This window comes from Oncorhynchus clarkii, chromosome 19, assembly GCF_045791955.1.
Source record: "Oncorhynchus clarkii lewisi isolate Uvic-CL-2024 chromosome 19, UVic_Ocla_1.0, whole genome shotgun sequence".
Taxonomy (NCBI): Eukaryota; Metazoa; Chordata; class Actinopteri; order Salmoniformes; family Salmonidae; genus Oncorhynchus; species Oncorhynchus clarkii.
In genome coordinates this window covers 25158007-25170467 of record NC_092165.1, presented here as the reverse complement: position 1 = coordinate 25170467, position 12461 = coordinate 25158007, and the positions used below count along the sequence as shown (strand labels likewise).

The following is a 12461-nucleotide window of genomic DNA, read 5'->3' as shown; positions in this document are numbered from 1 at the left end:
GGCCTCCTACTTCAGTGCTCCCTCTATTTTTCACATCAGAGGGGAGCTCCCACCACGAGAGGTTACCCCGGTAATTTCTCTGCTGACTGGGCGAGCGTTGGAATGGGCTACGGCCGTCTGGGAGAGAGGAGAGGAGGAGCTGGATTCTTATGAGGGGTTCATGGATCTGTTTGTTGAAATGTATTTTGATAAATCCCCCGGCGGACAGAGAAGGAGGTGAGCGGCTACTGCAATTACTGCAGGGGAGCCAGACGGCTGCTGAGTATGCGCTCACCTTTCGGACTATAGCAGCATCCAGTGGATATAATGAGCCGGCGCTTCGCACGCTATTTAGAAGAGGTTTGTGTGAAGGGGTCCAGATGGAACTGGCCTGTCGAGACGAAAACCTCACCTTGGATGCTCTCATTGCGATGGCTATCTGTCTGGATAACCTACTTCGGGAGCGCCGGTACCCTCATAATTTCTCTCCCTCCCTCAGTGAACACCTGGGAACTCATGGAGGTAGGGGTCACTCGTCTCTCTGCGGCGGAGCGTCAGACGGATAGAGCTGGGCAAGGAGGGCATGAGCTCCAGAGGTGTCTGGCATGTACAAATCCGGGATCCACAGGAGCAAAGGGATGGTCAAGTGAGACTCCAGCGCCTAGGGCAGGTGTGAGTATTCCATCTTCATCACTGTCTACTAGGCCCTTGTTGGTGTCCATTACACTAGCTGACTGTCCCTCATGTTCTGTGTCAACAGTGTTAGTGGATCCCGGTGTCGCTGGGAACTTTATTGACTAGACCCTTGCCTCCTCTCTTAACATCAACTCATACCCGCTCTCATCTCCTTTCCTGATTCAAGCCCTGGATAGTTGTCCTCTAGGATCTGGGACCGTCACCCACATCACTCAACAACTCACCCTCACCGTGGAGTCCATTCATCAGGAAAAGATCCCCTTCTTCATCACCAGTTCACAAGATCATCCTCGGCCTCCCTTGGCTTCAACCCCAAAACCCTATAATTTCATGGTCAAGTATGAGAATCACAGACTGGTCACCTGAATGCCGGAGGACCTGCTTCCCTGTCCCCTGTGGTTCCATGTCGGTTGAGATTCCTGTGGTTTCCCTTCAGCCCAACATCCCAGAGGTATACCAGGACCTCCGGGAAGTATTCTCCAAGACCCGCGCTACCTGTCTCCCTCCTCGTCGCCCCTGGGACTGTGCCATCGAACTGCTTGCCGGTGCAATACCTCCGCACAGACGCATCTACACTCTGTCTCCATGGCTGAGACCCAGGCCATGGAGGATCCAAGAGGCGCTCCAACAAGGTTTCATCTGCACGTCCACTGCCCCTGCGTCAGCTGTTTTCTTCTTTGTGGACAAGAAGGACGAAGGGTTATGCTCATGCACTGACTACAGACGGCTCAATGAACTTACCACAAAGTATCGGAAACCCTGTCCCTCTGGTGCCGGCAGCCATCGAACAGCTTCGCGGGGCACGGTTCTTCACCAAACTGGACCTGCGGAGTGCTTACAATCTCATTCGCATCCGGGAGGGGGATGAGTGGAAGACGTCATTCAGCACAAAGTTTAGCCACTACGAGTACTTGATGATGCCATTTGACTTAGCCAATGCTCCCTCAGTGTTCCAGGCATTCGTGTATGAGGTGTTCAGGGACATGCTCGGACGCCAGGTGGTCATGTATAACGATGACATCCTGGTCTACTCGGCTACCCTGGAGGATCACATTCACGTTTGAGCAGCCCTGGAACACCTCCTGGCTAACAACATGTTTGTCAAGGCTGAGAAGTGCCAATTCTACCAGAAGGCTGTCTCCTTCATAGGGTACCAAATCACCCCGCAGGGAGTAAGGATGGATGACAAGAAAGTAGATGCGGTTAGGTCATGGCCAGTCACCAACCACCATAAAGGGGTTACAACAGTTTTTGGGGTTTGCCAACTCCTACCGCTGCTTCGTCAGGAACTTCAGCTCTATCGCCATCCCTCTCACCTCTGTCCTCAAGGGTGGGCCTCGTAGGTTGGTGTGGAGCCCAGCAGCCGATGAGGCCTTTCGTCTCCTCAAGGGACATTTCACCTCCGCCCCATTGCTCAAACACCCAGATCCTATGTTATCTTTTGTGGTTGAGGTGGACGCGTCAGAGGTGGGCGTGGGGGCAGTTTTGTCTCAACGACAGGGTAACCCATTGAAATTGTATCCATGTGCATTCTTCTCTAAGAAATTGTCCCCCGCAGAGAGGAATTACGATGTCGGCGATCGTGAGCTCTTGGCGGTGAAGTTGGCATTAGAGAAGTAGAGACACTGGCTGGAGGGTGCCAAGGAACCTTTTGTCCTTCTCACCGACCATCGGAAGCTGGAGTACACACTGACAGCGAGGAGACTCAATCCGCGCCAAGCCAGGTGGACACTATTCTTCGCCAGGTTCGACTTCACGCTGACCTACCGCCCAGGTTCGAAGAACATCAAGGCTGATGCCCTGTCCCATATCTATGATTCGGGAGAGGGTCCTGTCCAGAGTGCCCCTATAATCCCATCCTCCAAAATTGACGAAAATTGACGAGGATGTGGACATCCGCCAGGCTTCAGAGAGGGAGCCCACACCCCTGAATTGTCCTCCTGAGCGCATCTATGTTCCCACAGGGATAAAGGATCGGCTGCTGACCTGGGCGAACACATCTATGTTCCCACAGGGATAATGGATCGGCTGCTGACCTGGGCTGTCCTCCTGAGCGCATCTATGTTCCCACAGAGATAACGGATCGGCTGCTGACCTGGGCACACACATCTATGTTCCCACAGGGATAACGGATCGGCTGCTGACCTGGGCGCACACATCTATGTTCCCACAGGGATAACGGATCGGCTGCTGACCTGGGCACACACATCTATGTTCCCACAGGGATAACGGATCGGCTGCTGACCTGGGCTGTCGTCGCTGGACATCCAGGTATTTCTTACGCTATCAACACCATCGCTGAGAAGTACTGGTGGCCCACCTTGGCGTAGGATGTAACTTGTTATGTCTACTCCTGTTCCGTATGTGCTCAAACCAAGTCCCCCCGGATTGCACCAGCAGGGAAGCTCCTGCAACTTACCGTGCCTCAGCAACCCTGGTCTCATCTATCCATTGACTTTGTAACAGATCTCCCCTCTGACGGTTTCACCACCATTCTGGTGGTAGTGGATAGATTCTCCAAGTCATGTCGTTTAATCCCTCTTCCTGGTCTCCCCGCTGCTCTCCAGGTTGATGAGGCACTCTTCCAGCAGGTCTTTTGGCATTATGGCCTTGCGGAGAACATAGTCTCCGACCGTGGCCCCCAATTCACATCACGAGTATGGAGGGCATTCATGGAGAAGCTCGGGGTCACGGTCAGCCTCACTTCTGGGTACCGGCCTCAGTCCAACGGGCAGGTAGAGAGGATAAACCAGGAGCTTGGGAGGTTCCTGAGGTGTCACTGTCAGGACCGGCAGGGTACGATTCCTTCCATGGGCAGAGTATGCCCAGAACTTGCTGCATCACTCCTCCACTGGGTTGACCCCCTTCCAGTGTGTTCTGGGTTTTCAGCCGACCCTGGCCCCATAGACCCCGGGCCAGACGAAGCTCCTGCGATTGATAAGAGACTCCAGTGTGCCGTCCGTCGTCAAAAGGAACAGGCAGACCACCACCTCAGTGAGACCCCTGTGTTCCACCCTGGGGATCGCGTCTGGTTCTCTACCAGGAACCTTCCACTCTGCCTGCCCTGCAAGAAACTGAGCCCAAGGTTTGTGGGGCCATTCAAGGGTCAACGAGGTGACGTATAGGATAGCGACTGGGCAACTGTAACCTATCTCACCCTGGTTTTATGTCTCTCTCCTCAGGCTGATGGTTCCTGGTTCCCTAGCTGATGCTGTCCCCTATGACACCCCACCACCTCCTCTGGATGCCGAGGGGAGTCCGGCATATGCTGTCAGATCCCTACTGGACTCCCGGAGTTGTGGGAGTCGACTCCAGCATCTGGTGGACTGGGAGGGGTATGGCCCAGAGGAGCAGTGTTGGGTTCCGGTGGAGGACATTTTGGATTCCAACATGATCTGTGATTTCCACCTTCGCCGCCTGGACCGACCCGCTCCTCGTCATCGGGGTTGCCCCCCCCCCCCCCCCCCCCCCCCACTGGTTGCAGCATGTCAGGGGGGGTACTTCCCTATACTAACCACCGGTCCTGGGATTCATCATTACGTACACCTGGCATCCTTTATTACGCACCTGCAGATCATCATGATTCACACCTGGACTCCATTACCTCCCCTTTATATGTCCCTCCCTTATGTTCATTTCTCAGTCGGTATTGTTTCCTGTTCTCGCCACTGTTACACTGTCTTGTTTCATGTTTGTTGTTTTAGTAATTATACAGTGCATTCGGAAAGTATTCAGACCCGTTGACTATTTCCACTTTTTGTTACGTTACAGCCATATTCTAAAATTGATTAAATCGTTTTTTCCCTCATCAATCTACACACAATACCCCTTAATGACAAAGCAAAAACAGGTATTTAGACCCTTTACTCAGTACTTTGTTGAAGCACCTTTGGCAGCGATTACAGCCTCGGGTCTTCTTGGTTAAGATGCTACAAGCTTGGCACACCTGTATTTGGGGAGTTTCTCCCATTATTATCTGCAGATCCTCTCAAGCTCTGTCAGGTTGGATGGGGAGCGTCGCTGCACAGCTATTTTCAGGTCTCTCCAAAGGTGTTCGATTGAGTTCAAGTCCGTGGTCTGACTGGGCCACTCAAGGACATGTAGAGACTTGTCCCGAAGCCACTCCTGCGTTGTCTTGGCTGTGTGCTTAGGTTCATTGTCCTGTTGGAAGGTGAACCTTCACCCCAGTCTGAGGTCCTGAGTGCTCTGGAGCAGGTTTTTATCAAGGATCTCTGTACTTTGCTCCATTCATCTTTGCCTCAATCCTGACTAGTCTCCCAGTCCCTTCCTCTGAAAAACATCCCCATAGCATGATGCTGCCTCCAGCATGCTTTACCGTAGGGATGGTTGCAGGTTTCCTCAGATGTGAAGCTTGGCATTCAGGCCAAATAGTTCAATCTAGGTTTCATCAGCAGAGAATCTTGTTTCTCATGGTCTGAGTCTTTGGGTGCCTTTTGACAAACTTCAAGCGGGCTGTCATGTGCCTTTTACTGAGGAGTGGCTTCTGTCTGGCCACTCTACCATAAAGGCCTGATTGGTGGAGCGCTGCATAGATGATTGTCCTTCTGGAATGTTCTCCAATCTCAACAGAGTACTCTAGAGCTCTGTCAGAGTGACCATCGGGTTCTTGGTCACCGCCCTTACCAAGGCCCTTCTCCCCCGATTACTCAGTTTGCCCGGGCGGCCAGCTCTAGGAAGAGTCTTGGTGGTTGCAAACTTCTTCAATTTAAGAATGATGGAGGCCACTGTGTTGTTGGGGACCTTCAATGCTGCAGAAATGTTTTGGTACCCTTCCCCAGATCTGTCCCTCAACTCAAGCCTTTCTCAGAGCTCTACGGGCCTCATGGCTTGGTTTTTGATCTGACATGCACTGTCCACTGTGGGACTTTATATAGACAAGTGTGTGTCTTTCCAAATCATGTCCAAACAATATAATTTACCACAGGTGGACTCCAATCAAGTTGTATACATCTCAAGCATTATCCATTGTTTTATTTTACCTTTATTTAACCAGGTAGGCCAGTTGAGAACAAGTTCTCATTTACAACCGCGACCTGGCCAAGATAAAGCAAAGCAGTGCGACACAAACAACACAGAGTTACACATGGAATAAACAAGCGTACAGTCAATAACACAATAGAAAAAATAAAGTCTATATACAGTACGTGCAAATGGCGTGCCATGAAAACAGGATGCACCTGAGTTCAAATTTGAGTCTCATAGCAAAGGGTCTGATTTCTTATGTAAGTAAGTTATTTATGTTTGTTATTGTTTTATACATTTGCAAAAAAAAATCTAAATGTCCTGTTTTCACTTTGTCATTATGGGGTATTGTGTGTTGATTGCTGAGGAAAATGTTTTATTGAATACATTTTAGGAAAAGGCTGTAACGTAACAAACTGTGTAAAAAGTCAAGGGGTCTGAATACTTTCCGATGGCATTATGGCTGAAATGGAGTCAATGAAATGGAATCAAACACATCAAACACATGGTTTCCATGTGGTTGATACCATTCCAGCCATTATTATGAGCCGTCCTCCCCTCAGCTGCCGCCACTGAAGTGTACACACACACATACACACACTTACAGTAGCTGTCAGTAGGATGGTAGCGTCATCAGGCTGTCTCTACTGCAGCATTTATAAGTATTGCATTTCATGGCCTGATAGAGTTTGTGACAATCTGAGTCATGGCCTTAAAGAAGCAGCCCCACTGATGGAAAGCTGACAGAATAATTAGGTGTGTGTGTGTGTCTGAACCTAAAATTACCGCCTGCATCGCTTCTGGCGGAATTGGATCTTTACTCTAAACTTCCTTTAAAAAATGGTGAAAAGACTGTTTACCAGTAGAGGCTGGTGAGGGGAGGATGGCTTATAATAGTGGCTGGAACAGACCGAATGGAATGGCATTATAGTCTTTCATACCCTTCCACATATTCTGCTCCAGCCATTACCATCAGCTTCTCCTCCCCAATTCAGGTGCCACCAACCTCCTATGATGTTTACATACTGTTGCTGTGATTCTAAGCATATAGTCCTGCTAGCTGTTACTGCATATTGTCCATAAGTTAGTATGTCTATAACGACCTATAACAAGTTCAGGTGGTTGCCATGAGATGTTAGGAAAGAACCTTCAACAGAAATGTGAGTGTGTGCTGCAGGGGTGTGGATGTGTGGATGTGCGCACATGCATAATAGCCACCTCTGGCCAGGGAAGGGACATCATATCCCATAATCCCAGTGTTTACCTAGCTAGCGCTGGAACAAATCATTTAGCTTTAGCTTAGCTCCCTGGAGACCTGGAGCCTAGAGAGAAGGGTAAATATTAGCGGTTATCCGCCTAGCCTAGCACTGTCTTTAAGATCAATAGGGTAGATTTCTGTATTTAGCACCTGATATCACCTGTCCCTCTGTGCAGACTAGTCGCTCCAGTAGACAGGGGCAGAGGCAGTCAGTCACAAGCTCACATACACCCGAGTACACACACTTTCACAATCTCTCTTTCAGTTGCCCTCGCACACACACGGCTGTCTGATATCAAGTCACTGAGCCCAAGGTCATGACTATTGATCTAACTAGAACACAGAGCAGTGCACATTTAGACACACACAGACAGACAGACAGACAGACAGACAGACAGACAGACAGAGCGAGAGAGAGACAGACAGACAGAGAGAGAGAGAGAGAGAGAGAGAGAGGGGGGGGGGGGGGGGGGGGGGGTTGGGCGACTATGTCATCTGTTGAAATGACAGACTTTTGACATTGTGAATTTTTCCCCCAACTGTTCTGGTTGCTTTGAGATGACCTGTCCCTCTCATTGGGTATTCTTCACTATCTGTTTACTGGAAATTAGAAATCCTCAACGCATCCCTTCCTCTCCCTGTAGCAAAGTGCTGATGCTGTCATATGGGGACCATTAAAAAAAACACACATTTGTCCGGGTTCTTTATTTCTTTCTGGCCTGGTTTTTACAAGAGGCAGGTTTATCGCTTTACTTATTTCTCATAATCAAATCCTGCTGGAGGCGAGGCGCGTGCACACACACACTCACACACACACACAAAGGCGAAGCACCTCTCCCAGAGGTATATAGAGCTTAGAGCGAAATAGAGTAGAACCGGTCTTATCTGACCTCCGTGCACCTCATGAACCAACCCTCGAACAAAAGGAAAGAGAGATGGTTACTTCACCTGGTGCTAATGCTGTGACAAACACATACAGGTGGCTATCAGGGAAAGAGGATAACAAGGGGGAGGCGAGGGGAAGGAAGGGGGTGTGTGTTGTGTCTGTGGGACTCAGTTATCTCTTGTGGATATGCACTGTACAATAATGCGCTATGAAAGTAAATACATCATTTATTGACCTCACGTCGCCAATGGAGAGTCTTGTTATTGTGAATCTGTAAAAACAACTGTTCATTCCAACAATTCAACAATTCATTCCCCCCCCCCCCCATCTCTCTCTACAGAGCATTGGGAAGGGGTCCTTGTGGTGTGTAGACCCTGAGTACAGGCAGAATTTGATTCAGGCGTTGAAGAAGACACCTTACCACCCTCACGCCCAGGTCTTCTCTACTCCCCCCACCTCTCCTCAGGCATATCAGAGGTAAGACACGCATGCACACACACCCACACACACAACACCCCAGGCATATCAGAAGTACAGTATAAAAAGGCAGACGGACATGGTAACTAGTGATCCACCCCCTAGTGTCAACCTCCTGCCTGGTCTCTTCCTCCCCTCACATGACACCCTGCCGTGGACTGCTTAGCAAACGCTGCCTCAGGACACACCAGGCCGGACCAGAGAGAGAGAGGAGGGAGGAGTGTTCATGTCAAACAGTCAGGAGAGAGATAGGAGGGATAATGTCAAACAGTAGAGAGAGAGATCAGTGTTATACGCCCTGCCGTCGCTCTCCTCTGATCAGTGGTGTGTCCACTGATGTGTGTGTCCAGTCCACTGTAGAACAGAGCAGAGTGGTGTTGGGCCAGCGCCCAGGGTAGCGGAGTCAGCCGAGTGTGCAGGACACAGTAATGGCTTCACTGTAAAAACCCATCATCCTTAACAGGATGTGGAACAAATGGGTGGTCAGGGAGGGATACGGAGAGAGACGGGCGGGTGGGGGGGGGGGGAGAGAAGAAGAAGAAGAAGGGATGAGAATAGAAGAGATGTTCTCCCAAATGCTTCAACGCTTGAGGCCACCTTATCAAGGTTATAAGCTCTACTCTTCCAAAGACAGAGGAAATGGAATAACATTGTTATGCACGGTGGGAAATTCATTCTGTAGCAGTTTAAACTGGAATACATGTACTGCAATAATTGCTTGAACATCTGTCACAATTGTTTACTTTGTAGAGACAGTGAGAGAGAGAGAGTTTTACTAGTGGATGTTTATGTGTGGAAGAGTAAGCTTGTTTGTTTGACTCTTGCATGATGAATGGGATCTTGTCTCTCTCTCTCTCTCTCTCTCTCTCTCTCTCTCTCTCTCTCTCTCTCTCTCTTATCGCATCTCTTTTTACCCAACTCTTTCCTTCCCTCCTTTCATGAGCGGGTTCATTTATCTGGCCCGGGTTACCCTGGCGGGAGCAGTTTGAACCCGGGTGTGAGACAGGTGAGCCGCTCTGGCCGACGGCGAAGTTGCCTCAAAACAAAAGTGACGTAATTAAGCACGTGGAGTGACGAGTCGGATTCCGTGTCTTCACCGGCAAACGCCATTGTCATAAACGCTTCCTCTGCCGTCCCAACGAAAACGGGTTTGAACATCTATTTTATGGAAAAGAAGAGATGTATGTTTCTGGATGATGCACCATGCTGCCTTGTTGACAACAGGACCGAGCGGCGCAGATTACTGTTTGATTTGAGAAGGGCGCTCATCCCTCTCCACTTTCGTGTAATAGAACTCCCTCCCTCCCTCTCTCTCTCTCTCTCTCTCTCTCTCTCTCTCTCTCTCTCTCTCTCTCTCTCTCTCTCTCTCTCTCTCCCCCCCCACTCAGAGCAGAATGCTGCATTTTGTAACTGCTTTTTACTCAGCACAGTTACACACACTGACACAAACAAACACATGAATGCACGCTGGCATGCATGCACGCTGGCACACATACAGGCAAAAGCAAACACACAATTGCATGCACACATGCATCCACGCTCACACACACAAAACAGTTTGCGTTTGTTTACGTATGTGTGTATCAAGAAGAGTTAGTACAGCAGCTTAGAGCATGCCAGCATTGACTGAAAGGGAGAGAAGAAGAGAGTCCCTTCTGTACTGCTACTCCACACGGGCCCAGACCAGGCTTTGATTTTCGATGTTTGAAAAGGTCCCCAGAATGTCTACATATGGCTCTGACCCCCAAAATTATTGCTCAGCACTGGCGCGAACTCATGATCCTCAGAGGCGAAGCGTGCTGCTCAGCCCAAATTGTGCTGCTCTGACCACTGCACCACGGCAGTTCACAAAGCTCTAGCAAACCGGGAGAATAATTGATGCTTATTTAGTTTTTTAAACATTCCCCAAACCATAGCCCTAACCATAACCACTCGGAAATACTACCTAAACTTAAACCTTTGAGTTGTTTCTGTTTTAACCCTGTAACCACGTGGAATGAACCCTGTAACCACGTGGAATGAATGCGTCAAAAATAGACATTAATCCATAATACGTCTAATTTCAAAGTGAAATTATGAGATCTTGTTGGCCTTGACAGAGCTGCATTCCTCCACTCTTTCTCTCTCCCTCTCTCTCTCTCACTCACTCTTTCTCCGTACTGAACAGCTGGTCTGGCCGAGGCTCTCTGCTGAGTGTTTGCCCTTGCAGGGTGATTATAGCTGCCGTTGCTGCGGCAACAGCGACACCTCCATGGCAACGCGTAACCGAGGGAGAGGCAGGTGCGGTTGCATCACCGTGGCAATTTGTTGCCTGGCAAAAAGGACAGGCCATTAGCGTGCAAAATAAGCCATCGTCAAGGCAACACATGGGCTCACCATGGCAACAGCAGATGGCTTTGAGCCTATTCTGTGTGTGTATGTGTGTGTGTGTGTGTGTGTGTGTGTGCGTGCGTGTGTGTGTGCCTGTCTGTGTCAGTTGTTAGCTACCTACTTTTGTACATGTTCATGAGGAGCCATAAAAGCGTGAATTATGGGAGATGACAAGTGGAGGGCGAATCGCTGGAGGAGATACATTTTAGATGGAGAGAAAGAGGGAGGAGAGGAGAGCTATACGCAAGCACGCAGGCCCGTACGCATGCGCACACACACACACACACACACACACACACACACACACACACACACACACACACACACACAGCCGAGAGCTAACAGTTAACCAGACCTTCTGCTTCTGGGAAGAAGGTGTGTTCTGCCCTGAGATGGGAAAAACAAAGCACACAAACAAGGAGGACCAAGGCTGTGTGTGGTGTTGTTTTGCTTGTTTTGCTTGTTTTCTCTGGTTACTGTGGTTTGTGTATGTTGAAAGTCTTCATTCATTCTACAACTACTGTTTTCTGGACAAGTATGGATGGATAAAAATCCATTTTTTAAAAATTGCTTTATCTTTTTATGTTTCATGGTTTTCTATCTCTGCTTAGGTCTTTCATTGTCATAGGAGAGGAACTCTCGCATTTGCAATGGCTTTTTCATGGCTATGTTAGTGTCATGTGAAGGTTAGTGACAGTCATGTCTGGTGTGGATGCTTGTGTGACATGTTGTTTTGGTCTTGATTTCTGGTTTGGTTCTAATGTATCAGACTCCCCTGTTGGTAGCCTGACAACACTACACCTTAGTGTTAGGTAATAGTAGGTGACAGCTCAATGGAAAATATTCTCTGGAGTTTCCCCAATGTGTCATTCCTCCCTGTGTGTGGTGGGTGCGCGGGAGCGTGCGTGTCTGAAATGAATCAAGTCAGAGACGACGGTTCACTGTCTATCAAAATAGGCACTTCACTATATGACTATATGGAGTTTCTTCTCACTCTCTCTGGCAACCCCCCCCCCTCCCCTCCTCTGAAATTAATTTCTCTGATTGTCCATAAGAAATAAGAATGTCTCCATTGTGACCAGAGCGGTGAGGCTGGAGGTGTGGGCATCCTTGCTAGTTTGCCAGATGAGAAATGAAACGTGAGTAAAGGAGTGTTTGCAGGAGTCCCTGGCACCAGCGGGTCCTTAGATTAGCTAAAGAGGATTGTGTCTGCTGCCCGTAGGGCGCGGGGCAGCGAGGGAAAGTGGTGGGCAATAGGATTGGAAATTAGATTATGGGAATTAAGAAAAAGGCCTGTTGCCTTCATCGTGGAGCGAGTGAAGTGGAGTGGAGCACTTACAGTCAAGATGAGGACACAATCTGTTTTCCTCGGTGTGTGTGTGTGTGTGTGTGTGTGTGTGTGTGTGTGTGTGTGTGTGTGTGTGTGTGTGTGTGTGTGTGTGTGTGTGTGTGTGTGTGTGTGTGTGTGTGTGTGTGTGTGTGTGTGTGTGTGTGTGTGTGTGTGTGTGTGTGTGTGTGTGTGTGTGTGTGTGTGTGTGTGTGTTACTGAACACATGGAGAGAAGAGTTAACGAAAGGCTGGGGCATGGAGAGGAGGGAGGAGAGAGGGAGAGCGAGGGGAATAGAGAGAGAGAGATAGTGGGGGAGATGGAGAGAAGGAGAAAGAGAAAAGAGTAGAGAAGGACAGAAAGATAGACATGGGGAGAAGGAAGAGTTACAGAGAGAGGTAATTGAGAAGAGAGAGTTAGAGACATTGGTGTAAAGTACATAAGTAAAAATACTTTAAAGTACTACTTAAGTCGTTTTTGGTGTA

General features: G+C 49.1%; 1 protein-coding gene across 5 annotated transcripts in view; it reads left to right on the top strand.

Annotated features, from left to right (window-relative positions):
• The window catches only part of LOC139374956 (forkhead box N3), a 111583-nt gene that overhangs the window by 53193 nt on the left and 45929 nt on the right, over positions 1–12461 (top strand). For all 5 annotated transcript variants that reach the window (XM_071116233.1, XM_071116234.1, XM_071116236.1 and 2 more), the window contains exon 3: positions 8143–8279. In XM_071116233.1, the coding sequence (XP_070972334.1) occupies positions 8143–8279 (137 nt within the window). The remainder of the gene's footprint in view (positions 1–8142; positions 8280–12461) is intronic.